Below are 27,735 nucleotides of genomic sequence, written 5' to 3'. Positions count from 1 at the left end.
GGGGCGCAGCACGGCGCGGGCTCCGCTGCCGCCTCGGGTGGGCGGGAGCGCCGGGCAGGGCCGCGCCGGGCCGGGCGGGCCCGGGGCCGCGGCCATGGCGCTGCCCGTGCTGTCGAGCTCGGCCGTGAAGTTCCGCCGGGTCCTGGCTCACTTCCCGCAGGAGCTCAGCCTGGCCTTCGCCTACGGCTCCGGGGTGTTCCGGCAGGCGGGGGCCTCGGCCGAGTACGGCGAGGTGAGCGCTCGGGCCCCGCGGTGTTCCGCCTACCGGGTCCGCCTCCGGCCCTGCGGCGTGTGAGCGGTGGGGGCAGAGATGATCCCCACCAGATCCCCACCAGATCCCCATCCCGGGGGAAGAGCGGGGCGGGTGGCCAGGCCGGGCCCAGGGCTGCCCGCGGCGGTCCCGGCACTGGGCTCGGGGTCCCTCTCAGCACAGTGTGCATCGACTGTGCCTCAGGTTGTTTTCCACCGCTTTGGGAGCGTTACTACAGCTTGTCCAACTGCTGTGCACTGTATGAGGGGAATTTCAAATTTATTGCCGTAGTGAAATGGCAGGCTGGGGGGCTTCCTCATCTTCTGAGGGCCAACAGCTTGGAAGTAATGTTTATTTTTATTTTTTAGGTTTTGTTGACAAAAGGAAAGGAATACACTACAAAGGAATTCTAGAAATGAAGTTCCTTACTGCCAGCCCTGGAGTGGTGCTTTTGTCTGCCCACATTCCCCCATTCATGGCCAAAAAGTGCTGTTCATTAGTGCTGTAGGCTGTTCCACTGAGCTGTGAATTAGGCTGGTGAAGATCTCACACCTGCTCCCCCGTTTTGGAGGGTAGAAGTTTGGTCTTGACCAGGACAGGAAAATTTTGGACTGTCTGATATACTTGACAATAAACATACAACTTCACTGGAACCTCTGAACTGTATCTGACATTAACACTTGTGGTTCGGGTTCTACTTTTATTTTCTTACTCATGAAAAATATTTAGTTTGAAGTTTGATACTGTGTATATCTTAAATTGTTATGATAACATTGTTTCTTCTTGACATTTAAACCCCACCCCTACTCTTGTTATCCTCAGATAAATATGCTGGACTTCGTGTTTGCTGTTGATGACGTTGTGACCTGGCATATGATGAACTTGCTAAAGAACAGGAGTCATTATTCCTTCCTTAAATTTTTTGGGCCCAAAAAGATAAGTACCATACAGAGATATGGAGCAGGAATTTACTACAACACCTTAGTGCCATGCAATGGCAGGGTAAGTACAAGCAGTCTGAGTGAATTGAGTCAAATATTTATGTCTGTGAAGTATTAAAATGATTAGCTTAAAGCCGATTTCAGGAAGCAAATATTGCAGATTGTAATTGTAGATTAACTTGTAGTATCTTCAATATTTATGTCTCAAACTGCTTCACTAACAGCATTTTAATTAAAAAGCAAACAGAGCAGCCTGTCTTGCACCTTAGAAATGTGAACAGTGTTTGGAACTTATAGCTAAAGCATTTCAGGAACTGGATTTATATTCATTTTTGCTTTCTGTCTGCCAGTTTTGGTGATGGTGAGGTTTTGGTGGTGCTTCATTTCAGCAGTTGACCATGTAGTAGCAGCAAAGTGGGCTGTTTGATATATAATGCAAGTTACAACAGCAAGCTGGAATTAACATTTGTGTTGTCTCATATCCTGACCTGTGAGTCTTGGGGGTAATCAGTAATTCTGGTGAGTGCTTCTTGTCCAGCAGTCCTGTTCCCACACCTCTGTGTTTGGTAGGGAGAAGTGAGGGAAACACTGTCAGTCTTACTGTTCTTGTCCCTGCATGATATTTTGGGGTTTAAGCCTTATTTGTGTGATGTAAAAAGGGATTTGGGATTTCATTTGGAGGACCAGTGGTGTTTGCCATGGCATTGTGTTCTTGGCTCTTTATGCCCTGGTCTTATGTTCTAAAGACTTAGTCTTATCAAAGGCTGTGGTCCTTTGGTATCCAGAAATTCTGGAGCTGCTGCCTTGCTGTGTGATAATCTTTGGAAATTCAGGTATTACAGATTGGAAACAAACTGTGGAAAGTCACATGTTTTTTTTCAGTTACTTAAAATAAGCTGCAAAATTATATGTTTTTCTTAACATCAAAGGGCAAAAGAGACTCCCTGATACACACCCCACCTCCCAATAACAGGATACATAAGTGTCTGGAGGTTGTAATTTAAGTCTCTGACAAACTATTGTTTGAGGTTTTTTAATATCATAAAGGATAATGTGGATTATTCCAGCTATTGTAATAGTTGGCTGCTTACTTTATTGCAACTCTGATTCTAGAAGTGATCTTAGTTTAAATTAATTCCATTCTTTCCCTGCAGAAGTTGGAATGTAAATAGGAGATTTTTCTTTTACCTCGTATGTTAATTAAAACATAAAAATGTTTTCCAGTTTTTGTTGGAGGTATGTGTGCCTTAGGATTAAGAACAGTTACAGCAAGTAGTAAGTTCCATATAGAGAAAACAGTGCAAGGATAGTTTTTTTCAAAAGCCTCTATTTTGCTTTGTTTTTTCCAGATGATAAAATATGGAGTAATTAGCACTGATGCCCTGATTGAGGATTTGTTGCACTGGAAAACTCTCTATGTGGCTGGGCGCCTCCAAAAGCCGGTAACTGCTCAGTTTTCTCTCTGAAATGCAGGAAATTGCAGGGCTGGAAAAGAATCAGTTAGAGTTTGAACTTTATCTGTTAGGGATCTGTGCAGCAGTGCTGCTCAAAAAATCTGCCCTGATTTAGGGGTGTAGTCCCAGAGGGATAATCTCTCAGAGAGGAGGTGAAATGTAGTTCCTCGTGATGTTCTGTGGAAAAAGAACCCTAAAGGTGAGTGTACTAATAACAGTTTTCTGCCTGTAGTAAATCTTGAATAACTCTATTAATGCCAAGTCCCTTTAATGTTAAATGTAATATTTGCCTTTTATAACAGATTATAGGAGTGCCCAAAATTTAACACAGCTAAAGAATTGAAATCTTTAAAGATGAAAACAGCTTTGCTGTGCAGTTACTGTCTGGTTCATAACTGAATGAAACATGGGTTCTGCATGTTGATTTTTCTCCTCTATAATGGACCGTAAAAAATAATTTTTGCTTTCCCCCTTGTGCCTGCCCCAGTTTGCTTTCAGCAGATGGCAGCAGTGCTAAGGGAAAAATTTGTTATGAGGGGAGGGAGAGAATTAGAGGAGAAATCTCTTCAGGTCTTGGAAGAGAAGTTAATTATGCTTTTAGCTAAAAAACTTGGAGTGAAAGTTTGAATAGATTGTCTCAGACTGCTGGCTTTATCTCCAGAGATGTATTACAGCATGATCCAGGTTAGAGCAGCTGTTATCTTTGTAAAGGATGAAACTTAATCCATTGAGAAAGATAACTGAAGGGAGAGTTCTGGATGTCACATCAACACTGAATAGTGGATAGCTGTTTTCAGTGGAACTGCATTTGCTGCTGCTTTGATTTGTGACATGGTACAGTGAATATAAATTATCTGTACTATGCAAAAGCCTCCTTAACTGTGGGTGCTCTGTCAGATTTAGCCCAAGAATCAACATTCATGTTTTACCAGGTGCACTTGGACTTCCTGGGAGATTTGCAGCTCTCTAAACCATTGAAAATTTGTTCATAAATGCTATCAGTGTTTCAGGCATTCCGATTTTGAAGCCTGCTGTATTATTTTCTTTCAAAAAAATCCTGCTTTGTATTAGGAGGGGTTTTAGAAAAGGAGGATATTATTCCTTTTGCTTCTCTAAGGCAAGGCTGGTGTCTTCCATGAGGAGGAATAGCATCTCTGCTGAGTTTCATGTTCTAAAAGGCTCTAACTGTGGTGTCCTTAACATGTGCATAACTTGCTGATGTTTCCATGGCAATCCTAAGGTATCGCAGTCACCTGTGTGACTGCTTGGGGTGCCACAGATTTCTCTGGTCTGACTTCCCTTAGATTTCCCTGTAGCATCAAGTTAGAAATGTACATCTAAGTGAATTGCTTGATTAGATTGGAGAAAAATCAAGGGGGGTATACCTTCGTTCAAAAAGGTGTTGTAGAGCAGACAAATATTAAAAAGCTGCCTTTTATAAGCAAGACAGGATTCCTTAACCAGAACATGTGAAAAAGACAAACTCACACCAACCAGGGATTCCTAGGGGAGTTGTTTCTGGAAGTGCACAGTTATCCATCTCCTAAACCAGCTTCCCTTCATCTGCCAGTGTGTTTCTGTCTTCAGTTCTTACCAAAGATCTGCTTTTTATTTCAGTATATTTCCATGTCCTAGGTGATTGGGTTCTCTAGTCGGTCTTGAACAATTTCAATGTTTCCTAAAAATAAACACTTTTTGTGGCAGGTAGAGGCATTCAAGTGATCTGTTCCTCCTGGGTAAGTGAAGATCCCCTTGAGTTCACATTCTGCTCATGCCAAGTGCAAAAATAAAGCCCTGCTCCTTCTAGGACAACCCCTGTCTGAGAAACTACTTGAAGCATTTGATAGGGCAGTCCTCTATTAAAAAAAAATAAAAATAAAAGGAATGAAGATGAATAAGAAAATTTAACTCTGTCTGATGTTCTTTTCTCTTTTCGTATAGTCTTTTTTCTTATTGCACAATCACATGTGAAGTATTTCTGTTGATGCATTCATATTTCCTGTTCTGATTAATCTTAAATTTACAAGTATGAAAAGGTGACTAGCTCTACAGAGATTAGCTCATGTCTGGTGCATGTAGCACTTCCAAACCTGTGTGTGAAAATAGCTTTTTCTAGCAGAATTGTTAATTCTTAAAAACATGTTCCTTTCTCTCACATGGTGGGGTTACACTTGTTGTGCCACGCTAAAAAGATCTACTCTTAAATTAATTTCTTACTCAATCTGGCATGAAAAATAAATAACATTTCTAGCTCCAGCTTCAGTAGCACTTTGCTGAAGTCTTGGTTCCAAATGGCTCTGCTTTTCCAGGTGAAAATCCTGGCCCAGAATGAGAACAGCAGGCTGCAAGCTGCTCTTGTCAGCAATCTGAAGAGTGCAGTGACAGCAGCCTTCCTCATGCTGCCGGAGAGCTTCTCTGAAGAGGACCTTTACCTGCAGATTGCTGGACTCTCCTACTCTGGTGAGTGTGGGGGGTCTGAAGTGGCTGAGAAGAGCTGCAGTTGGAGCACAGTTGGAGTCTCGTGTGATTAATTATCTCTCTTCTTGCTTTGGACCTGCAGTGCTGCATGCACCAAGAATTCTCTCTGAATGGTGGTTACATAACATCTCCAGTAATTGGGTTTATTCACAGGAAATAGGTGTAGCTACGCCAGCAGTGCTGCCTGTACCTGCTTGGTTTATGAGCAGCTAAGTGTGAGTGAATGGATATGATGAAATAGTGGGGGTTCTCTCCTGTTTGCATGGATTGTATTTTGGTGGAATGTTTCAAAACCTTGGGGGAAAAAAAAATTTCTTTCCACTCAGTGCAATGTTGAGTCATCTGATAGTCTGACTCATACCTTGTCATCTCTTTTTGAGTGTGCTGTGTTTAAGGTTCCTATATAGTTAACTTAAAGATCTTCATTATGATTCTTTGATTTACATTTAGCACTCCTGGTTTGTATTTGTTGAGTTTGTTTTTTTTAAGAAATTGGTAAGGAAAAATATTGAACAAACTACTGCAAATGGTTTTCAATATAAGATGTAATTGTTACAATTTAACTCATCACTGCTTTTTAAATGTTGACATCCTTATTGGAATTACTGTGACGGAGTTTGGTTGGAGTTGTACTTTACACAGCACTTCCTTGGCTCACACAGAAATGCAATTTTGGCTTTTAAGGGAAGCACAGAGGGGTCTAAGCTTGGCTGTTCTGAGGAGTGTCACTGTTTTATGTAACACTTCTCAGGGCAGTTCAGATTGCAGCTCACTTTTCCAGAGCAGTTCTCTCCTGAAGTGTTGCCTGTTTTAAAGCATCAGGAAGAGGGTGCTGACAGTGGGATTGCCAGCCAGAAATGTTCACTGCTTCTCTGCCCACCTAAAACCTGCCCACACTGGCACTGGATTCTTGCTGGGCACTAGTGACCAAGATAATTTTGTTATACTCTTTGAAACAGTGCAATTAAACAAAAGTCAGGAAAATGCTGAGACTGGCTGTGCTGTGTGAACAAAGCTGAAGCAACACAGCTCCCATCTGGGAATGTACAACCAAAAGGCTGCTTGTGGATATTTATTTTACTGCCATTTTGTTAAGTCTTTCAGAAGCTGTACTAGTAGACAAAATTGATTTTATGTGTTACTCTAATCAGTCTCCTTGGAGACTGCCGAAAAGAGTTGTTAATGCTTTAATTTAGAGAATGTTTATCTTTTATTTTTTCCTGCATTTTTTGAGAGCACTGAGTCAGTACCATTTATATGCGAAGTGCTTGTTTTGTGGCTTGACATAAACTGAAATAAACTAAGGAAGGCTAGCAAGTTGGCACCTTTCAACAACATTTATCTCCTGAATGTGGGAAGTGGGAAAAGGAATTGATTCAGAATTTTGGTTGTTGATACAAGCTACACTGAGCATCCAACTCCTGGCTGGAAACCCAGCAAGCAGCCAGGCTGGTACCTAACAGAGGAGTGGAATGCTTTCATATAAACTCACTGGCTTTTCATTTATTCTATTTGAAACTTCTCAGTCATGTATCTGAAAAGAAAGTGTAAAGGCCAGTAATGTAACAGTGGTGTTCAAAGGAATTGCTTTTTGAAACTACACAGCCGTTTGGAAGAGTGATCCAGGGATCTTACCTGACTGCTGTTAGCTGAACTCCAGGTACTGCACTTGGAGTGTGGAAACAATGCAAATTATTACCTCTCAAACTGGAAAATGTCAGCTCCTTGGCTTCTGGATACAAAGTATGAGGAGTGGGCAATTTGTTTAGTAATTGTTGAGATTGAGGTATGGTGCAGACTGTTACTGTTACTTGACAGCTGGAATTATTTTGTTTCCAAGTGAAGATCTAGACGCATAGGCTGATGACATTTTATCAGAGGCCGCTAAACCTTTGCCTTCAAGGACATTTTTTCTATGCTTGAAGCTGTTTGAATAGTTTTTTTGACTCTTAAAAGATTATTATTGTGGATTATATTGACATACACAATATTGGAGAATAGAGTTTTAGATGGCAGCTCTGTACTATGTTGATGTCTATTACATTCTCCTTCATTTTTTTGGGGTTTTCCTAATGGCTTAACTCTCTCTTCTCCTGCCTAGGTGATTTCAGAATGATAATAGGAGAAGACAAATTCAAAGTGCAGAACATAGTGAAACCCAACATTGCCCATTTCCAGAAGCTGTACAGTACCATACTCCAGGACTGCCCTCAAGTGGTGTACAAGCACCATCTGGGAAGGCTCGAGGCAAGTATTCTCCTTCTAAACAGCTTTAAAACAAGCAAGTGCTTCATCACTGACAGAAGGCAGGAATTATGCCATGCACCAGGAGAGCAGTTGTAGTCTCTGTGCTTGCTGTTTGTTATGTTTCTGTTGTTTAGTTAATTCTGCAGCCAGCAGAGTTGCCTTGAATGCCAGGTTTTTCATATGGAGGAACTACTGCTCATTTTCTCTGAGCACAGAATAGACCCCAGCAAGGGAACCAGAGCAGATCATTGTAAAATGTGTGTTCTAATGGCTTCCACATGGAAATAACAGGCTAGGAAGTGAGGAATAAACAGATGGTTTGTGTTGGAGAGATGAGGCTGTAACTCAGAGGTGCAACTTTCTGCAATCAAAAATACATCTCACAAAAAAAAAATCCTCAAGTTCTAGCTTTGAAGATTACCTGACTAAACTCAAGTGAAATTCTGGCACTAATACCCACACAGAACCATTTTCCCTTGGCTTTTTGGGAAATCCAGAGTGGCCAATATCTTGAATTCCATCTTTCTGGTGTAACATTCCAGTTAGGGGAGAGATGCCACAGTCAGTAGCAAGTTTTCCTTTTGTAATCTGCATGTCCCTGAGTGAATATTCAAGTGTGATATAAACCTCAAATAGCACCACTTGTCTCATGGATGTGGGCATCTCTTTATCCTCAAGCCTTGGTAATTCTCTCCCAAATGCCGCCTTTTAGGATGTGTCTTTGCTAGAAATTCATTTAACTGCAGGCTTGAGTACTGTAATCAGTTTCACTGCAATGCTTTGGGGTAAAACACAGGCAAACTTGTATTATCCTGCAGCTGTCTCCATGTTTTCGTATTGCTTCTGAAAAGTTTGGTGGAAGCAATATTTAAATGAATTTGGGAAGGAATTAGTAACACTTCCTTAACAAAAGAATTCCTTTAAACAAATCCTGGTAGCATACTGCAAATTTATTGCTGGATAATAAATCTCTCCACAATCCCATAACAGTCATCAAGACTGCTTCAAATCAACAGCAAAATGAGGGCATTTAATCAACAAAGTGTTTAATACTTTATTGCTCACACCTTCCTGTGGTTATTGGCAGTTACTGCCCAGCCTGAGGTGGCTGAGTGCTGTTGGGGATGCAGTTAACAGAACAGACCACCCTTCTCCAGGAGATGCAGGGCTACAGAGAAAATTCCTTTCTGAGGGGTCCCTCAGAAGCAAGGGAGGCAGAGCTCGTCTCTGAGCTCTGCTTGAGGCATGGATTCCTCCCACACAGTGCTCAGAGCCGCTCCTGAGGTGCCTCTGCAGTTGTGGCTGACTCATCTGGAGATCATTTTCTCCACACTGACAAAAGGGAGTGGAGAGGGCAACCAGGCTCCTGCCTGATGGCTCCATGAAGTGGCTAAAACCTTGTGTGGGAGGAATGGAGCTCTTCAGATTTTCCTCCTCTTTTGGCGAGCTCTGCCCCATTGTGCATTGCATTTTGGAGAAATCTGTCCAGGCTTGCATGTTGGTATCATTGTATTCAAAAAAGGCTTGTTGGATTTCTGATTTAGATTGCAAAATGTGGGATGAGTGTTTTCTTCAAATTATACAAACCAGATGTGCTTCAGAGTTTAAAGCAGAGAAAATGGTTTTCAGGCTAAACTTGAAGTGTGTGTGTGTGTGTGTCTGCAGTTTGATTATATTCAGGCAGAAGAAACTCAGCTGAAGGGTCTTCTGGGAGCTTTTTTTTATTGTCCTGTACTTATGTTACCAAAGGAAATTGGATACAACAGAAATTATACAATTTCAATGAAAATTTACTTGCAGACACAGCAAGATCATATGTGTCTTCCTTTGAATAAAAACCCTCGCACTGAGTCATTCTTCAAGTTGAAAACTGAGATGCTGCATTTCGCCGTGCTTGGGAAGTTTTTATTAGCATTGTCAAGGGCCTTTTCTAGTGAAATGGATCAGGTTCTGTGAGATATTTATCAGAGGTCAATTTTCTGACTTCTTAAAAAAAAAAAAAAAAGAGAACTGAATGTTTTTAATGTCTTACTTTTATAACATTTAGATTGATAAAAGTCCAGAAGGTCAATTTACACAACTTATGGCTTTGCCAAAGACTCTGCAACAAAAGATAACTGCTATAGTAAACCCTCCTGGAAAGAACAGAGACGTGGAAGAAATTTTACTGCAAGTTGCCCATGACCCTGACTGTGGATTTCTGGTGCATCAAGGTAGGTCTGGAGCAATGTCTGTAATCTCCTTTAAGGCATGATAGATACACAATTCTGTTGTGTATGTTCTATTTCAGGTGGGCTATGGAGAAGGATGGGTTAAAGAGAAGGGTGAAAAATCCAGGAGATTAATCATGAAATACATTCCTGAAAGCCTGGGTTTGGATTTGACTGCAGACAGGTTATCTGAAATATTATCAATAGCATTCTCAGGGATACAGAAAGATGTGTTTTGGGAAAGAGGCAGAATTTAAGGGATAATAGTGCAGCCTGCTTAGATCACCTAACTCTGGTGCTTCCTTCTTCAGGCAAACTTCATCAAAATACTGAGCTTTATATCCTCCCAGTCATAGATTGCAAGGCTGAGGTAATTTTCTGACTTGCTGACATTTCCTTTGGCAGTCACCCTGGTTAGCCCAGACATGTGAGCCCTGGCACAGAGCTCCAGCTTAGAGGGAAAAGGCTGAGGTGCTTCTCATCAGCACAACTGCTCTGAGGCAACATTATGTCATATGAGCAAGTTAAAGCTGATGCCGCAGACACCAACATTCTGCCACGCTGCAGGAAAATGAAAATGTTTAGTACTTGGGGTCCTTAATGCATTTGAAGAGCCTGGCACATTTTCTGTTCCAGGCAGTAAATTTTGCAAGCTCCCTGAGCACAGCAAAAATTCCCAAGAAACCTGGGAGCCACTGGACACTAACCAGGGAGCTGAGGGAGCTCTCAGCCTGATTTCTGTTGGGGAAATAAAGCTCCTGGGTGCTGCAGTTCTCCATGGGCTGCACCTGGACATGGAGGAGTTCAGCTTCTTTCTTGGGCTGGGCTCAGCCAGTACAGGGCTAAAAGCTGGTCTGGGAGCAGGGAGCAGTGGTTGAGCTGCACCCAGAGCTCTGCTGGTGCTGTGGTTGTATTTCTGTAGCTGTGGCTGCACAGGGAGCAGCAGTGCAGCACCAAACTGGACACATCTTCCCAGGCCCTGCACTTTAAACTCTTAGGAGAACACATCAAGATACTCTTCCACTTTTGTGGCCACAGCATTTTCCTAATTCATCAATCTGGGTAAGGGCCAGGCCAAGCCATTTGGGAATCCTACAAGACAGAGCTGATTACTCAAGTTGTATTGCATTGTCCCAAAATATTTTGCTACATCAAAACAATTTCTTCCTTTCCCTTCCCTATTCCTACCCCTCAAGTGATTGTCCAGTGGAATATTGTATCCTGACTTATACATGGATTATGCTTTGTTCTTCAATATGGAAGCAGTATTTAAAGATATTTGAAATTATATCCTATGGGTCAATGCAGGGTGTCAGTTTGGAAGATTAGCTCTGAGACTGCTGCAGTTCTGCATTTCTTTCAAGTATTTAGTAATGTGACTAATTTTTTGCATATCAGTATGCTTTTATATGTGTTAGAACAAATAGAACTTCATAGTTCTGAAAAAAATGTAAGATTTTTTAAACTGTTCTATTAAGAACCCCTGGACAATGACAGCTGAATGTGCCACAGTGCAAAGTGGTAATCAAGCCTTGTCTCCAAAAGCTGTAATTTAGAAAAGCCAGGGAAGAGCTGCACAATAGAGGTATTTCTGCTTGATCAGAGAAGTGCCAAATCCCAATTTCATGTTGAAGTAAACAGGGAGTATCATTTGTTCTGCTCTAGAATGTTAATTTACCAGCACTTAGATGAAACAACTCTGCATCTTGTGAATAATCATCTCAGTAGAGAGCTAATGGGAGCACTAAATAAATTGATTTGATCAATTCCTACTGCTTGTTGTCTTTTTTAATATTGATATGGGTTTTCTTCTGTATGTTACATATAAAAGAAATTAAAATAGTTCAGAGTATACTTTTAATTAGTATGAAAAAGCAGAGCAAACCCAAATTTTCGCAGTGTATGTTTTACTTTCAGGCTAGCTTGATTCTATAACTGGACCAATATTTAACTTGTGCATGGTGGAGAGGAAAAAAATCCCCACACAAGTGCTGAGATGGGTAACATCTGTGTGCTTTTCCCTCTGCAGGCATTTCAGGAATTGTGAGATCCTCCAGTATAGTGCAGAGTGCTAAAACCATCCTGACAGCTGGTAAGAATGTGTGGGATTTCTATCAACGTGGACCTTCTGATTTCACACATAAAAAACTACTGTCTTGTTACAGGAGTTTAAAGAAGAAATTTTTGTGTGTTTCACTAAAAGTCCCCAAAAAAACAAAAGCAACATTTAAAACAGAGGCTTTCTTGCAAAATTATGAAATGCTGAAAGGGACTGGAGTTTGTGTGACTCTTAAATTAACAAACCAAACAACAACATCAGCTTTCATTGTCTCTGCCTCTGGATCTGTGCAGAGGAGATTTTGTGGAACAAAATAATTGCAATGGAGAGGTTAAAACCAGTGTTATTCCTGTCAAATTCAAGTTATTCTCTCTACCTGTGGGGCAGAGCTGGGTAAGTGCAGGAGCAGAACAGAAGTGGTTAAGCTGTGGGGATTATTTCTGCTCTGTTCCTCCTGTTCTGATGGGCAGCAAATCTCTTCTGGGGCTGCTTAGCTCCCCTGTGTGTGTCACTGCAACCTCTCCTGGCACTGGCACTTTGGGGGGTCCTCATGGATCTCTGAGTAACCTTTGGCATTTTTATCAGGGTTTCTGCCTCATGCACCTGAAATCACTTATTTGGGAAATGTCTCTATTTCCCTTGGTCTTAACTGCTTTTTGCTTTATATATAGTGGCTTTTTTCTCTTTCAAACAAACTGTAGTTTCCATCTAATCAGTTATCTAGAGTTGTATTTAAAAACTATTTTCTACTAATGGTTTTTGTAGTGGAGACATATTTTTGTGACTTGATTTAGGTAGAGCAAAACAATTTTGGGCATTTGCCTCCAGCACAAGCCAAATTTGAGCAAGGAGGCTTGGGGGAGTAGATTTTTCTTACTTTTTGCATGATTTAGGGTTTTTTTGCAGGGGGAGGAAGTTTGGGGCTTTTTTTTTAATGTATTTACACTTCTCTGCCAGAACCTAGTGACAGACTTCAGGAGTGAAATTTACCTGCTCAGGGATGTCACCTCAGTGTTTTTGAGGTGTGATGTTTGTGTGATCTGCCCTGGAATTGAGGAGGGATGGGTGTCCATGGCTTTAGAGTTAATTAGCAAAAACCTTTTGCCCTTTTTTTTTTTTTTTTTTTAATATTTGTCTCCAAACACTTATGACTGAGTTTATATTAAATCTGTCAGTACCTTCTAATGAAGATTTTCTCCCAGTCATGGTTTCTTAAATGAAAATGCATCACTGGGGCAGCATCCCTGGCTGTGCCATCTCTTGAATCTCTTGAGGCTCTCCGTGTTCATAAGATACAGAATTTACACAGAGAAAACAGGAATGTGGCTCCTGCATGGAAATATTTGCTTGACTCGGGAAGGAATGTGTTTTACAGGAAAGTGTGGAGCTTTACATTCAGTCCCTAAGGATGCTGCATTTCTTTATTCCTTTTCCAAATCTTGTCTAATATTCTGTCCCCCTAAGACCTATTTTCACACTTTCTAGTAGAGACTTTCGGAAAAATATAAGGCTCTGACTTTCTGCAGTGCTTCTGTCAGGAATAGTCACTTAAAATAATTATGAAAGACAGTCATGAAATCTGTGGCTCCATTAAGCTTTGACTTTTTATTGCTGTTCCTAATAACTGTACAAATACTTTACTTGCAAAAGAACATTTTCATTAGCTGGCCATCGCTCTTTTTGAAGTGTTCTAGGGGACACATATGTTTTCTTTAGCTGATTGTTTTATCTTAAGTACACCAGGAAAGGCGAGATGCCTGCTCTGGTCTACAGCATGGCAGTGCAATGTCCAGCATTTCTAAATTCAATGGTAAATCAGCAATAGCTGTACTGATTTGCCATGCTGGGTATGAACATTACTGGCAAGGAGCACAAGAAAGAATTTCAACCCATTTAAGATAACTTTTCTCATCTTTCTCTGCCAATTTGTTTTTCAAGTGGAGCCCCAGCTCTGTGTTTTTGTTTGTTGTTAAATGCCCTATTTAGTTTTTGAAAATGTGCCTGTGTATTTCTTTAAGGCTGTGGTGAGGTTGCCTCTCTGTTTCCCATTAGAGATGGCACCAGGGTTTGATTTGTTTTCCCACATAGCCAGAGCCTGCCTGGGCTTTGGGAACTCACTCTGCAACTCTTATATTTAGCTCCTCTGAAGCTTCTTTCTTCTTTATATTTTACTCAAGCAATGCTGCAAGCTTTGAAAAGTTTTCTATAAATACAGTCTTACAGGTTAAATCATCAATTTCTCCAAGATACTTTTAAGTTAGCACAAATGTTCTAAATATTATTTGTTTTCACTCATTCAAATATTTTTTTTAAGTAGCAAGTTTCATTTGTTCAATATACTTTTAAGTTAGCCAAATGTTCTGAATAGCATTTGTTTTCAAGGATATTTTTTTTAAGGTTTGCATATCAAATATTCTGGTTTTGTGATAAGTACTCTCTTCAGCTCCTGACCAGATAACTGCTGGCTTCACTGTAAACTGTGCATGCCACACTACAAATACATAATTATTTCCTCCACATGACAGCTGTCCATCCATCCAAAGGAAATCCAGGACACTGCAGCCAGGCAAACCTAGCAGGACACTTTGGGGACTCCCATCCAAACCCTGTCTTACAGCACCAAAAACCCTGTCTTAGAGCACTTGCAAAAAGCTCAGCGTGGATCCTTAAGTGAAACCAGACACGGGTTGTGTTTACACAAACGCTGTGGGCTCGGTCCCATGTGCATCACGGCTTTGTTCTGTGTCCTAGAGTGGAAAAATCTAAAGGGGAGGTGGAACCACCGAGTCACAGATTCAGAGCTGCAGTAAAAGACTTTTTCATGTGGTCCAAGTGCTTCGGATTCTGAGAGAGAGCCGTAATTACAGCAATTAACTTTTCCTGCAGCTGTGATTCATCAGCCCAAGGCTGCTTTGGGGAGCAGCTGAGCTGGGTGAACAAACCTGCGCTGGGGCAGCAGGGCGAGCAGCTCCTTCCGTGCCCTGGGTGGAGCTCACAGGGACCAGAACGGTGTGCAGGCTGGGAGCAGCAGTGTGTGTGTGCAGGATGACAGCAGCAGTGTGTGTGTGCAGGATGACAGCAGCAGTGTGTGTGTGCAGGATGGGAGCAGCAGTGTGTGTGTGCAGGATAACAGCAGCAGTGTGTGTGTGCAGGATAACAGCAGCAGTGTGTGTGTGCAGGCTGGGAGCAGCAGTGTGTGTGTGCAGGATAACAGCAGCAGTGTGTGTGTGCAGGATGACAGCAGCAGTGTGTGTGTGCAGGATGAGAGCAGCAGTGTGTGTGTGCAGGATGACAGCAGCAGTGTGTGTGTGCAGGATGAGAGCAGCAGTGTGTGTGTGCAAGATAACAGCAGCAGTGTGTGTGTGCAGGATAACAGCAGCAGTGTGTGTGTGCAGGAGGAGAGCAGCAGTGTGTGTGTGCAGGATGAGAGCAGCAGTGTTTGTGTGCAGGATGACAGCAGCAGTGTGTGTGTGCAGGATAACAGCAGCAGTGTGTGTGTGCAGGATGACAGCAGCAGTGTGTGTGTGCAGGATAACAGCAGCAGTGTGTGTGTGCAGGATGACAGCAGCAGTGTGTGTGTGCAGGCTGGGAGCAGCAGTGTGTGTGTGCAGGATGACAGCAGCAGTGTGTGTGTGCAGGATGACAGCAGCAGTGTGTGTGTGCAGGATAACAGCAGCAGTGTGTGTGTGCAGGATAACAGCAGCAGTGTGTGTGTGCAGGATGAGAGCAGCAGTGTGTGTGTGCAGGATGGGAGCAGCAGTGTGTGTGTGCAGGATGACAGCAGCAGTGTGTGTGTGCAGGCTGAGAGCAGCAGTGTGTGTGTGCAGGATGACAGCAGCAGTGTTTGTGTGCAGGATAACAGCAGCAGTGTGTGTGTGCAGAATAACAGCAGCAGTGTTTGTGTGCAGGATAACAGCAGCAGTGTGTGTGTGCAGGATGACAGCAGCAGTGTGTGTGTGCAGGATGACAGCAGCAGTGTGTGTGTGCAGGATAACAGCAGCAGTGTGTGTGTGCAGGATAACAGCAGCAGTGTGTGTGTGCAGGATGACAGCAGCAGTGTGTGTGTGCAGGATAACAGCAGCAGTGTGTGTGTGCAGGATGACAGCAGCAGTGTGTGTGTGCAGGATGACAGCAGCAGTGTGTGTATGCAGGATAACAGCAGCAGTGTGTGTGTGCAGAATAACAGCAGCAGTGTGTGTGTGCAGGATGACAGCAGCAGTGTGTGTGTGCAGGATAACAGCAGCAGTGTGTGTGTGCAGGATGACAGCAGCAGTGTGTGTGTGCAGGATGACAGCAGCAGTGTGTGTGTGCAGGATGACAGCAGCAGTGTGTGTGTGCAGGATAACAGCAGCAGTGTGTGTGTGCAGGATAACAGCAGCAGTGTGTGTGTGCAGGCTGAGAGCAGCAGTGTGTGTGTGCAGGATGACAGCAGCAGTGTGTGTGTGCAGGCTGTGAGCAGCAGTGTGTGTGTGCAGGATGACAGCAGCAGTGTGTGTGTGCAGGATAACAGCAGCAGTGTGTGTGTGCAGGATGACAGCAGCAGTGTGTGTGTGCAGGATGACAGCAGCAGTGTGTGTGTGCAGGATGACAGCAGCAGTGTGTGTGTGCAGGATGAGAGCAGCAGTGTGTGTGTGCAGGATGACAGCAGCAGTGTCTCCCTGCAGGCTGCCATGCCTGCACCTTTCCTTGCAGTCCTGCAGCAGCTGTGCTGCGGTGGATCTGCCCCATGATGCCCTGCACTTCCAGAAGCTCCTGGTATTCACTGGAATAACAGAGCAGCTGTTCCTCTCTCAAAGGGGCTGCCTTGTGCAGTCTGGGCATTTTCAGAGCCACCCTTCTGTAATTTTAACTTTTGTCATTTGTGCTGTGCCCAAGCTCAGCCTGGCTTTATGCTGCTGCAGGAATTGTTGCTCTGTGTGCAATCTCCATGCAGATTTGTCAGCCACTATAGGATTTACATGGTTATTTATATGTTATTTGAGATGCTGCAAAGAAAAACCTGTCATGACTTCATTAGTGTGCTTGCTTTTGCAAAAATCTAGTAAGGATGGAAAAGTTGGAGCCTACATATGGGATGCACATGGGTTTGTCAGTTCAAAATGCATGTATAGATATTCTCCTACCAAAGGAGAAGTTGAGTTTATTTAAATTGCAGTTGGAGACATGAGAAGTGTAGAACTGATTTTCTGCAGTCTATTTGTTATCAGAGGCTTTCTTACTCTGTTACATTCCTTCAGAAATGAGTGTGTACTTTTCCTTCTTGCTACCAACTAATTTGTCTGCTTGCAACATGAATTTGAATGCATCTATCACTTAAAGTATTATATCTTTAATAGATTTCTTTCTTTCACTTTCCTTTTTTTTTTTTTTTTTTTTTTGAGGTCTTTCCAAATCAGATATTATAATGTCCCTCCCACTCACCCCCAAAAAAATTAAAGAAATCCAGTGCAGTACATGGCTAAACTTGGCTTGACGGTCCTTGTTTGTTGCAAATCTTTCCTTGTGTTCTGGACTGTGACTTTTGGCTAAATTCCTTGTGTATTTTTAGTCTTGTCAGGTGTTCAGTTCAATAAATGTAGGAAAGAATGTAGTAAATGTAATCTAGTACACCTTTAAACTGTGCATGTGTCAAAATTAGAGCTTTTTCTGCAGCACTAAAAAATTTCCTTTTCAGTTCTGAATTTCTAAGGGTGTGATTAGACTGTGCTGTAATCTGAGCAGTCACTCTGTGTGTTTTCGGTTCATATGTTTGGTTTGGGGTTGATTTTTTTAAAACAAGAAAAAGAAAAGCAAGTAGCTGCACAAACTGGGATCTCAGAGCCCCCCTGAAATGCCAGGACTAGGAGTGTTTTGTTTTTAAATTTACAAATACTCTGTGACTAAACCCAGCAAAAGGCTGTGGGTTTTTTTCTCTAGGTCTGTAAGAGAAGGTTCATCTCTGCTAGAACTTCAGAAATTGTTTAACTCAAAGGATCAATTTTACAAATTTTGTGTGAGTCATCCTCAGTCCATCATATCTAAAACTCATAAATGCTTGGAGGCAGCAACTGCTGCTGGACCTCTGAAAACTGAGATGTCTGCCTTTATTGTATGCCATGGCTTGGTATTTACCAGAATTCTGCTCTATATGCTCTGTTTTGATAGCATTAAAAGTGTTTTTGGTGGCATTATTTACTGTGATCTGACTGTGACAGGAAGGTTATTTGCATGTCTGCCTGCAGGATTAGGCTGTCATTCCCCCAGGGAAAGCCTTCATTTGATGCACTAAGCACCTTCTGGTTGAGTCAGCCTTGCTAAATGTTGATGTTTTTTCTCTTTGTCCTTCTTTTTTAGGGGCAAAGAAATCTGTGATTTACAGTTTGAAGAAATTATTTAAGATGACAAAGGGAGGGTTAAAGAAGACATCTTGAGTCTCTACATACTGTGGATGGGTAAATAAATAGTACTTTTTCTCTAAATGTTTTGCAGATGTGACTTTGCATACTTGAGAAGATTACAGTGTATTTAAGAAGTCTGTTCTGATGATTTACATGCCCAATTTTCTTAATGAAATAGGGACTTTTTTAATGGGAAGTTTGTTGTCAATAGGGCAAAGGAATTATACAGGAAATAAATTTTCCTGTGTATTTTGAAGAACCCTAAGTAAAAAAGATTGATTGTACAGATGGATTAAAACCCAAAGTGACTAATTTCTTATGTGTTGGTAGCTTTGCTTCCCAGAGTACCCTCAGAGTCTCAAAATGATCAATATCCCAAATGTAGTTCTTTTAGGGGCTTCCAGAACTGGAGAATCCATTGAGTTTTCAGTAGATATGAAACTGCCCTCTGACATTCCTACCCTGACAGGTTCATCCTTGGAATTCCTCTGAGGATGCTCCCTGTGGCATCTTGAATCCCAAAAACTGCCACAGTGACTTTCACTGGGGGAGAGGGAAAAGAGCAGCTTGGCAGGTGTCACATCCTTTAATAAGGATATGTAATAATATTAACAAATAAGGATATTTAATAATAATAAAATGGTGTGTTCCTCTCGTGAGGCTGAGAAGAAAAGTGCCCAATTCATGGGCATTGTCACATGGGCCAGAGCTGGAAGGAAATCAGAATTCCAGGGATCTCTTTGGGCAGATTTATGCAATATTTGTTGTTTGGCAGAAGATTCCATCTAAACACTTGAAAATTTGAAATATTATGAACAAAAGCACAGGTTGGTTAATTCTTTGATTGTCTTTTTTTTCCCTTAAGATACTGCCCACAAAGATGAAACTTGAACTGTCTTTAACTTAGCTAAACTAAAGAGAATTGGAGTTGTTACATTAATCATGCCATAAAAAAATGGGCATTGCTGGCAGTATCCATGTCTGGTGCAATAAGGTGGAAGGATCTTTTGTAAATTGAATATTTTTCACACTGACTCAGATGGGCTTCCTAATTTGGGAAATTTTCCTTTATAGAAATACACTCAGCTAAGATTTCGTTTTCCTTGTGAAAATGTCAATGATACAAATAATTTAATGGTAAAGAAAGGAAATAAAATGTATCTTTCCTGATCAGCATGTTTGTTTTTTTCCTTATGTATTATGTGATCATCAGGGCCATCTCTCAAGTTACATTTGATTTAGAGATCTCGCTTTAAAAAAGAAATTATTGCAGTGAAGTTGTCTGGTAATTGTTTCCAGGGAGAAGTTCAGAGCATAAATTTAAGACAGACAATAGAAAATACATTGTTGTATGTAATAGGACTCATTTAATCACAGGGACTTGGTTAATCACAGGGAAACTTTTAAATATTGATTATTTTAAAGTATTTGAATTTGAAATTTTAATCCAGACTCAGAAAATAATTACTGTGAAATAGGAAATAAATAATTGGGAAACTTTCTAAGGTCTGAGGCAGGTTCCTCACACTTTGCATTATCCATTGGTGATAGAATGTGTAAAACAAATCCCCTCAAATGTCCCTTTGCTGATGCTACAACCTTTTTATGGGGGCAAAGAATGTTTGTATGGCCCTGGCAGTCTCTGGCCCTACTAGTAAGAGGCCAAAGTCCCAGTTTGAAAAATTTTTATTATAAAAAAATGGAACTAGGGGATTTAAGCCATTTCCAGGTAAATCTGGATTTTTTTAATAATGAAATGCAGTTGCTAGCATTTCAAAGCAGCTTTCTTGTAAAAGCCCTTTGCAGTAACGTTAAAGAGAATATTCTGAATGTTACAGACACACTTAAAAGGAAGGGGGTTTGGTGTTTCTGAAGGTGCTGGCTACTGAAGTGGTGGTTCAGAACATTAGAGGGCAGTGACAAATCAGTCTGGTGTGAGATGAGCTGGCTCACTCCCACAGTGGAACCCCAGGCTCCATCCTGCACCTTGCTGCCTGAGCATTTATCCCGGAAATAATGTTCTTGTGGGGAGAAGGAATAAAAAGTGAAGTACTGCTGGCTGTTTAGCAGCTAATTAACTCTTTTTATGTGCAGCAGCTGCCTGTGTGTCAGGCCCTGCCCAGCTCGGAGCTGTTTGTCACTGTCACTCTGCCAGAGGATCCCTCTGTCCCTGCACAGGTGGGACTTTACTGCACTTCCTGGAACCTGAGCTGCCTGTGTTTGGCTTGTGTTGCTGGATACCCACTGCAAGGCTTGGTTTGGCTTTATGAACTCTGTGTACAGCAATATAAGAAGTCATTTCTTGCTCTTTGGAGTGAGTTTTGCAAATCCCAGCTCGATAGTTCCCGGTTCCCTCCATCTGTTGATGCACTGCCAATGTCCAAGTCTGTGCACTAAATCTTTGGGAGATGTAAAAAAGTCCTTCCTCCTCATCCATATGGGCTGAAAACTCGATTCTGCTCTGTAAATCATTCATCTTGTGCTTTTTAAGAGTGGCCTACCTCTCCCCTTGGGGCCACTGGTCTTGAATGTATTTATTTTTCTGGCAGAGAGCCACGAATGAATCATAGCCCTGAGCAGCTCGTTGTGAACTCCTCACCATTGTTAAGAGAGTACTTGGGGCAGTTGTTACAGAGCTTTGCTATGTAAAACTTTTAAGAGAAGAGAGATTGATTTCAGCCTTGTTAGCTGCTTTTGAAGTCCCCACCAGTTTTGTGGAAATGATTTCTTCTGCTCTTATAGCTGTAATCCACTAAAATAACCGGGGATTGTTGCACGGGAAGTGGGACATGGGAATATGTTACTGCCTCTTTGTCCTAATGAGGTGTGGTTGTTCTTTCACCAAAAAAAGTCACTTCAGCCTTTCATTCCGTTTGTAACTTTCCTGTTTATACCTTGCTGCTCCATTTCCATACTTTATTGTTTCTCTTCTTGACTTAATTCTCAAGTCTTTCATTCTGTTCTTCAGACATCCCTCTTTTCTGGCTTGGCTGTTCCACCATGGATATTGTTTCATGTTCCCTCCTCCTTTTTCCTGTGTAGCAGAGCTTTCATTAAAGGCAACCAGGCAGATGATTTATTTCTGATGTCTGAAAAGGCTTCTTTGTAATGAAGAGCCTGGACCCAATCAAAGTGCTGAGGGTTTGTGTAGGTGAGTCAGCAGCATGGGCCTCACTGCCTCTGAGATCCACAGTGCCAGGGGAGTGTGGAACAGCCTCCTGCTCCAGAGGGAATGAACTGGATGACACAGGAAGAAGGGGAAATCAAAAAATCAAAAATGTGACTGCATACATAATCATCTGGCTGCTCCTGAACCAAGTTTGGGGAGGGCACAAAGCTGAACCACACAGGCTGCTGACCTCCATCAGCACATGTATACGTGTTCCTCCTTGCTTGCACGTTTCCCCTTTTCCAAGTGCTGGAACAGGGAGTTTCTCCAGGTGCCTGACTGTGGGACCCTCCAAATTCCAGCTGTATCTGTAGGTGCAGAGCCTGTATTTCTCACCTGTGCTTCCCTGAGGCTTCCCTTTAGGTTTTGTTGACCTTCACTGTCAGCAAATGGGAGTCACTGCTGCAGCCTGAGCACAAGGAAGGTGCCCATGGGCAGCTGGGCTGGGATCCCTTCCTGGCAGAAGCACTGTGCAGCATCCCTGAGCTTCCTGGTGTTTGCAACAAACAGCTGTGCCAAAACTGGAAAGATGAAGATGGACACAGAGGCCAGGATTGCTGGGTGGCTGAGGGAGCTGAACCTTGTTCTTCGCTCCGAGGTGCTAAAGCAGGAGCCTGCTCTGGCCTGGGAAAGCTCAGAATGAACACAGCCCTTGGTGAGTGTCCAGTGCAGGGGGATCCAAGCAGGGCTGTGACTCATGCCTTTTCCCAGCAATTAATTCAAAAATAGAATTGAAGTTGAAATATGCTCTGAAGGTCAGAATATCAGGGCAGTGTGTGCCTGATGGCTTTTCCTGGGTAAGGTGTTGAGAGAGGACAAAGTATTCTTTGTTTTCAAAGTCACTCTGCTGGCCATATAGTCTGTGTAGAAAATGAATTTTTTTTGTATTCCCTACTGCAGTAAAAAGAGACATTACCTCCATATAGCTATTTTCTGCTCTGCTTTTTGTTTGACTCAAAAGTTGCTCTGTCACGTTTGGTACTGTGGTTTCACAAAGTTTTGCAGTGACCTTATTTACCTGTTTTTCTAGATAAAAATCTCCACCACAGTTGCTAACTGATCCTGAACTTAACGAGTGCCTTAGGGAGAGGCAGTAATCACTTTACTCCTGCATGTTTTAACCTCTTACTCAGCCTGCTTCAATCAGAAATGTTTAGAAATGGATTAAGTTTTACTGCATGAATAGGAAGCTTCACACTATACATTCTGAAATAATTCATGCAAATTCCAAATATTTTATTCACATCTTTAGTCTAAGAACTTGCATGCAATTTTTGCCTTCATAATCTGGCATTCTGCCAAGCCCTTTCCAGTAGTGGTGGGGACTGTTTGGATGGTTATACACATTTTTTTTCTGAGAAATGAAAGGTCTTGCAGCTGCAAGCACAGACTGAAAATCTCTGCAAGTGTAGTGGGTATAGAGGGTTCTTCCCCATTTTAAATTTGACTAAATTTGGTATTGAGGAGTTTGCAGCCACAAGGAGCTATCTTTTAAAGCAAAACGAAGCAAAAACTGACCAAGAACAAACATTCTATGTTTTGGTTCCTTCACTTCCCTTTGTTGTACTGATACCTTCTTTAAAAGCCCTGAACCTAATAGTTGAGATACCTCCCCTAGTGAATTAAATAAGCCAAGTAAATAGTAAAACATCACATTATTGAATTAATTTGTATTACTTCTCTACATGGGATCTCTTTAGCTCCACAGTGCACTTGGTAAATTTGAAAGCTTGTGTTCCCACACAGTGATTATTTGCTTAATCTCTGCCTCCTGCCAAAGCTTCTCCAAACCTCCCATTTTAAAATTCATAGTGAAGCATGGGAGGGGAGCATTCAGTGGTTTTTTTTTGTTTCATTTGTGGTTTTGGTTTTTGCTTTTAATATTGCCATCCTGAAGTTGTCTTGCTCTCAGCAGTGGTGAAGGGTCTGGCTCGCTCTCTGTACAGCAATGACAGCCAAGAAGTTTTTCCCTTCCTAGGATGCTTCAAGAAGGGCTGCCACAGAGCAGCTCCCAATGTCTACCTCATGATGCTGTCACTGTGCTTTGGCTTTACAGCCCGGAGCAAAGCTTTTTAAAACCAAATTATTTGCACAAGAAATTCTAGGCATTTTATTTTCTCTGTTTCTTTCCCCTCGTTGCCTCCCAAGTGTGGGGTTGGGTGAGCTTGTGCTCTTCCTGCACACCCCTGTTAACTCTGTCCCTGCAGCCCTGCCTGAGATTCTTGCCAAGGAGGAGACTGAGTCAGCAGCACTTTGGCAGTTTGAAGGTGAGTTCCCTGCAGATAACAGTAGATGATGAAATCCATCACTGCACTTTTAGTTCTTACAGCATTTTAAAGTGGATTATATTTAAGGGTTGTATTCACACAGCAGCTTTTAAAGCAAGGTTTGGTTTATTTTGCTTTATGGTTTTGTTGTTTATCTGTGACTAATTTAGCAGGATTCCCTTTCCAGTATAGAACTGAAAACTAGTGTGTTATTTTTATTAGAGAATCAGAGGATAATTCTGGTTGGAAAAGCTCTCCCAGACCACTGAGTCCAGGCTGTGCCCAATCCCCATCTTGTCCCCAGCCCAGGAGTGCCACATTCAGGAATTCCTTGGACATCTCCAGGGATGGGCACTCCAAACTCCCCTGGGCAGTTCCAGTTCCTGAGCACCCTTTCCATGGGGAAATTCCTGCTGGTGCCCACCCTGAGCCTGCCTTGGCACAGCCTGAAGCCTTTTCCTCTTGTCCTGTCCCTGTTCCCTGGGAGCAGAGCCTGACCCCCCCTCCATGAGCCATTTGGGGAAAAAACCCTGGGAAGGGCACACCTGGAAAGCTGAGGGGAGAGTCCCCTTGTCCTGAGGAGGTGGCTGACCTTAGTCCAGAAAGCTCAGTCAGGAAGAGTCCCAAGTCCTCAGGAATTAGCCAGATCAGGCTGTCAGAGCTGCAGAGCTGGCCCCAGGAACAGGGTGGGTGTTTGCATCCAGCAGCTGTGACTGAGCTTGGTTCTTCCAGAGTGATTCCATGTGCATCCTTAGCTGATGGATGGATATTCCAAAGGGCTTTGGACACCATTTGGTGCCCAGTTCCTTCTGTCCAGTGATCTGCTGCTGGTGGCTTTGGTTTAGAAGAAATCCTGGTAACTGAGGAGCCTTTTCTTACAGCCTGCAAATGTATGGAAATTGTGTAGCTTACTATGAACTGATGTGGAAACTCTGAAAATAATTTTGCATCTCGTCCTTAGCTGCAACCTGGTTGTGATTTTAATGATCCCACTTGGACTGAAGTTCATCTGGTCCTGTGTGAGACAGGATGCAAATCAAATAGGGAGTGCAGTCTGTTATGTGGATGTTTACTGCATAAGGAAAAAGTGCATAATGAAGAGGTTACTCTGCATATTTACCTTCAGCTGTAGATCACTGACTGTACTGACCTTTCCCTTACACTAAATTTGCCATTTGGATTTCTGCTGTGAACCATCTGTGGTCTTTTTACCAGTGTTTAACAAAACTTTAACAAATTAAAGCCCGTGGGTTGTGGCCAGGGGTTGCTTTTAATTTGTTAATCTGACACTCCTTATGTATATAATTTTTTTCAGCTATCTTGTCTGTCTTCATCTTATGGGAACCTCCATGGGGTGAAATCTTTTCTAGAACAAAGCAAGCAAAAAGTACCTGTGGTTAAATGTTCTGAAAGAGCAGAGTTAGTTGTGTTCATGTTCTGTGTGAGTCTGAAAGTATCTCATTGTTTGCTTGAAGATGATGCTGCTGTTCTGACCCTGCTCCAACTGAAATTATTCTGTCTCTTTTCATCTTCCCTTGGATGATGGGGCAGACAATTATGAAGAGGGCAAGCTTTGTCTTGAAGCAGGTAATAAATAACCATCTCCATCAACTCACAGTTTGGATCAACTTGTCTGGCTGGAATTACTGCAATTTAACACATTGTGGTGTAATGAATAATAAACTATCTTCAAAAAAATTAAATCAAATTTTTAGCAGTGTTTTTAGGTGTGTTTTTAGCAGCTTTGAGCTGCAGTGCAGCTGAATGTGGATTTTAGCAAGGAAGAGTTTCAGATTCAGAGTTTAGGAGTTTTTCATTGCTGAAAAGATGTTTGCTTCTGAGGCCACGTAATTTGTGTGTACTAAAACATGCTTTGAGATTGATTTTAAAAGCTGCTGTCACTTGGTTTAAAATTAACCTGTTTTATGAAAGAAGGTGTGGATAGATGGAAGCATGCACTGTAATTGCACTGACAGAGATGGCAAAGCACTGCCATGCCTCATTAAACCTGTGACAAATAATGGAGAATATGTTTGCTTTTGGCACCAACTGCATCATCTTTGTGCAGAGTTTGGTCCTCACTGAGCTTCCCTGCAGACTCCAGGGAATTTCAGGCATTCCTGGCTGATGGAAAAGAAGTATCTGTATTGTTGCTGTTTGAAAACCAAAATGGATGGCAGTAAGAAGCTGGAAAAACTTCAGTAAATTCATTTTTTTGACATGTGCTGATGCCAGCTGGCAAATTCCTTCCTTAGATGAGCACCTAAGGAAAACAGAGCTTTTTGCAGCTCTCCACTTGCACTGTTGATTGAAGCACACAACCCTTGCCCCCTGCTGCTGCTCTTAGAAATCACTGAAAGCACTCAGAAATAGTTCAGCAGGGCAGGTTTGGGTCCCTTTGGGTCCTGTGGTGGGGAACGCTGCAGTCTGTCCCAAAAGTGAGGGATGCCACTGCTGGGGCCATGTGGAGGGAGAAACTCGCCCGGGGCATTTTTAACCAACTCTTATTGTAGTGGCAATGCTTGCTTTAATTGTTTGGTCATGAAACAGATGTCAGGCATTTCCAATAAGAATTACAGATTCATGCTTGAGATGGGGCTGTAGGATTACAGAATTCACAGAATTCCCAGAATGACCAGGTTGGAAGAGACCTCCCAAGGTTATCGAGCCCAACCCAGCCCCAACACCTCAGCTAAACGCTGGCACCCAGTGCCACATCCAGGCTTTGTTAAACACCCCCAGGGATGGGCACTCCACCACCTCCCTGGGCTGCCATTCCAGAACTTTATCATTTTTCCTAACATTCAGCTTAAATTTCCCTTGGCACAGCTTAAGATTGTGTCCTCTGGTTCTGTCAGTGCTGCCTGGAGAAAGAGCCCAACCCCTCCTGAGCACAGCCACCTTTCAGGAGCTGTAGAGTGATAAGGTCACCCCTGAATATCTTTTTAGAGAGATTTCGCCATGGGAGCTCCCTGCAGACTGCAATTTGCTAGAATATGGGGTTTTGCCCTCTGGTTTCAGGACTTTTCCTGCCTCTATACTGAAAAAAACCCCAAAAAAATAGTCTTAAAATGTGGTCCTGAGGCAGCTGAGATCCACGGTCAGCCACCATATCCCAGCGCCCTCATACAGGGGTTAAACCTTCTGTTGCATTGGGCATGTTTTGTGAAGAATGTGATTAAGTTTTGGTGATTAATGTACATTTGGAACAGGAGTGGCATCCCAGAATTTGCATCCTACCTTGGGATGGGTGCTGAAGCATGACTTTTTTACTTCAGCTATCTCAGCTATCTTGGTGAGTTTTTGGGTTTCAGCAAAGTAAATTTTTGCTGGTATCTGAGTCAGCAAAGAGCCTTTGATACCATTGGGTTAGAAAGTTCCTGCTAAATCAAAACCAAATTTTAACACCCGAGTAAAAGAAAATACAGCTCATCACCCAAGACTGGGTTTGCTTTCCTAATGTGTGAATTTGCCTGGTGAGCAGCATGTGTTGAGTTCAGCAGTCCCACCAGGGGTTTTTGTGCTGTTTTAAGATCTCTTTTCCAAGATTCCCAATGTTTGACAAACTTGCACTTCATTTTTCTTTTTTTTTTTTTTTTTTTGTTTTTGTTTTTTACAGATGTTGTCACCTCACTGCAGTGGAAGTGTGTCTGTGGGGAACGCTCGGGGTCACTGTTCCCAGCCAGCTGATGCTCCTCAGGCTCCTGAGATGTTTAATAAATACCCTGTTCTAAACCTTCTGCTGAGAGCTGCAACTGCAGCTCCAGAGGATCAGAAGCTGTTTTGACCTCTCCTTTCTCAAGCTCCTCCTCATCCCAGGAGCTGTCTGGTTAAACAAAGAAACCCTTCCCACCTCTTCCCTCCAGCAGTTAGAAACAGGAGTGGCAGACTTTCTTCTCAGAGATACACATTGAAAAGTCTTGTAATTAGTCTACAGCAATTAATTCTTCTGATATGTACCAATATCTAGTTCAGATCTTTTCTCAGGGCCTGTGGTTTTGTTTTCCATATTTCATGGTGTTTTTCTTGTCCAGTATCTTGTTTTCTCAAACAAGTTTTACATTACTGTTTTGACTACTTTTTTCCCAAATATTAGATCATTGAACTCCTCTTCTTGCTTGCTGGTAACGAAAATAATCTCCAGTAGTATGTTAATACAATAGCAATTTTTAAATTATATTGTTATAGGGTTTGCAACATGTATAAAACTACGTTCATGGTTGTTCTGACACGACATGCATTTAATTTGTTTTATCAACTGAAGTGTTCCTACTAGATATCCT

The 27,735-nt window shown here is 42.3% G+C and overlaps 1 protein-coding gene across 1 annotated transcript; it reads left to right on the top strand.

The window, feature by feature from the left end:
- On the top strand, nt 1-27,683 carry TAMM41 (TAM41 mitochondrial translocator assembly and maintenance homolog). The gene is made up of 12 exons (XM_072934909.1): nt 1-232; nt 1,073-1,252; nt 2,541-2,633; nt 4,955-5,105; nt 7,225-7,370; nt 9,418-9,583; nt 11,610-11,672; nt 17,973-18,070; nt 20,111-21,840; nt 23,393-23,452; nt 25,004-25,039; nt 27,072-27,683. The coding sequence occupies exons 1-8, from the start codon at nt 95-97 to the stop codon at nt 18,047-18,049; spliced, it is 1,014 nt and encodes a 337-aa protein (XP_072791010.1). The 5' UTR covers nt 1-94; the 3' UTR covers nt 18,050-18,070; nt 20,111-21,840; nt 23,393-23,452; nt 25,004-25,039; nt 27,072-27,683.
- The last annotated feature ends 52 nt before the right edge of the window (nt 27,684-27,735 follow it).

Source organism: Taeniopygia guttata, chromosome 12 (assembly GCF_048771995.1).
Source record: "Taeniopygia guttata chromosome 12, bTaeGut7.mat, whole genome shotgun sequence".
Taxonomy (NCBI): domain Eukaryota; kingdom Metazoa; phylum Chordata; class Aves; order Passeriformes; family Estrildidae; genus Taeniopygia; species Taeniopygia guttata.
This window is presented reverse-complemented; position numbering and strand designations above follow the sequence as displayed.

Excerpts from the sequence above, each read along its gene's own strand:
- TAMM41 (XM_072934909.1), top strand. The coding sequence starts at position 95 with ATGGCGCTGCCCGTGCTGTCGAGCTCGGCCGTGAAGTTCCGCCGGGTC. Across the intron at positions 1,253-2,540 it reads TAGTGCCATGCAATGGCAGG|ATGATAAAATATGGAGTAAT; the intron begins GTAAGTACAAGC and ends TGTTTTTTCCAG. Across the intron at positions 5,106-7,224 it reads TGCTGGACTCTCCTACTCTG|GTGATTTCAGAATGATAATA; the intron begins GTGAGTGTGGGG and ends TCTCCTGCCTAG.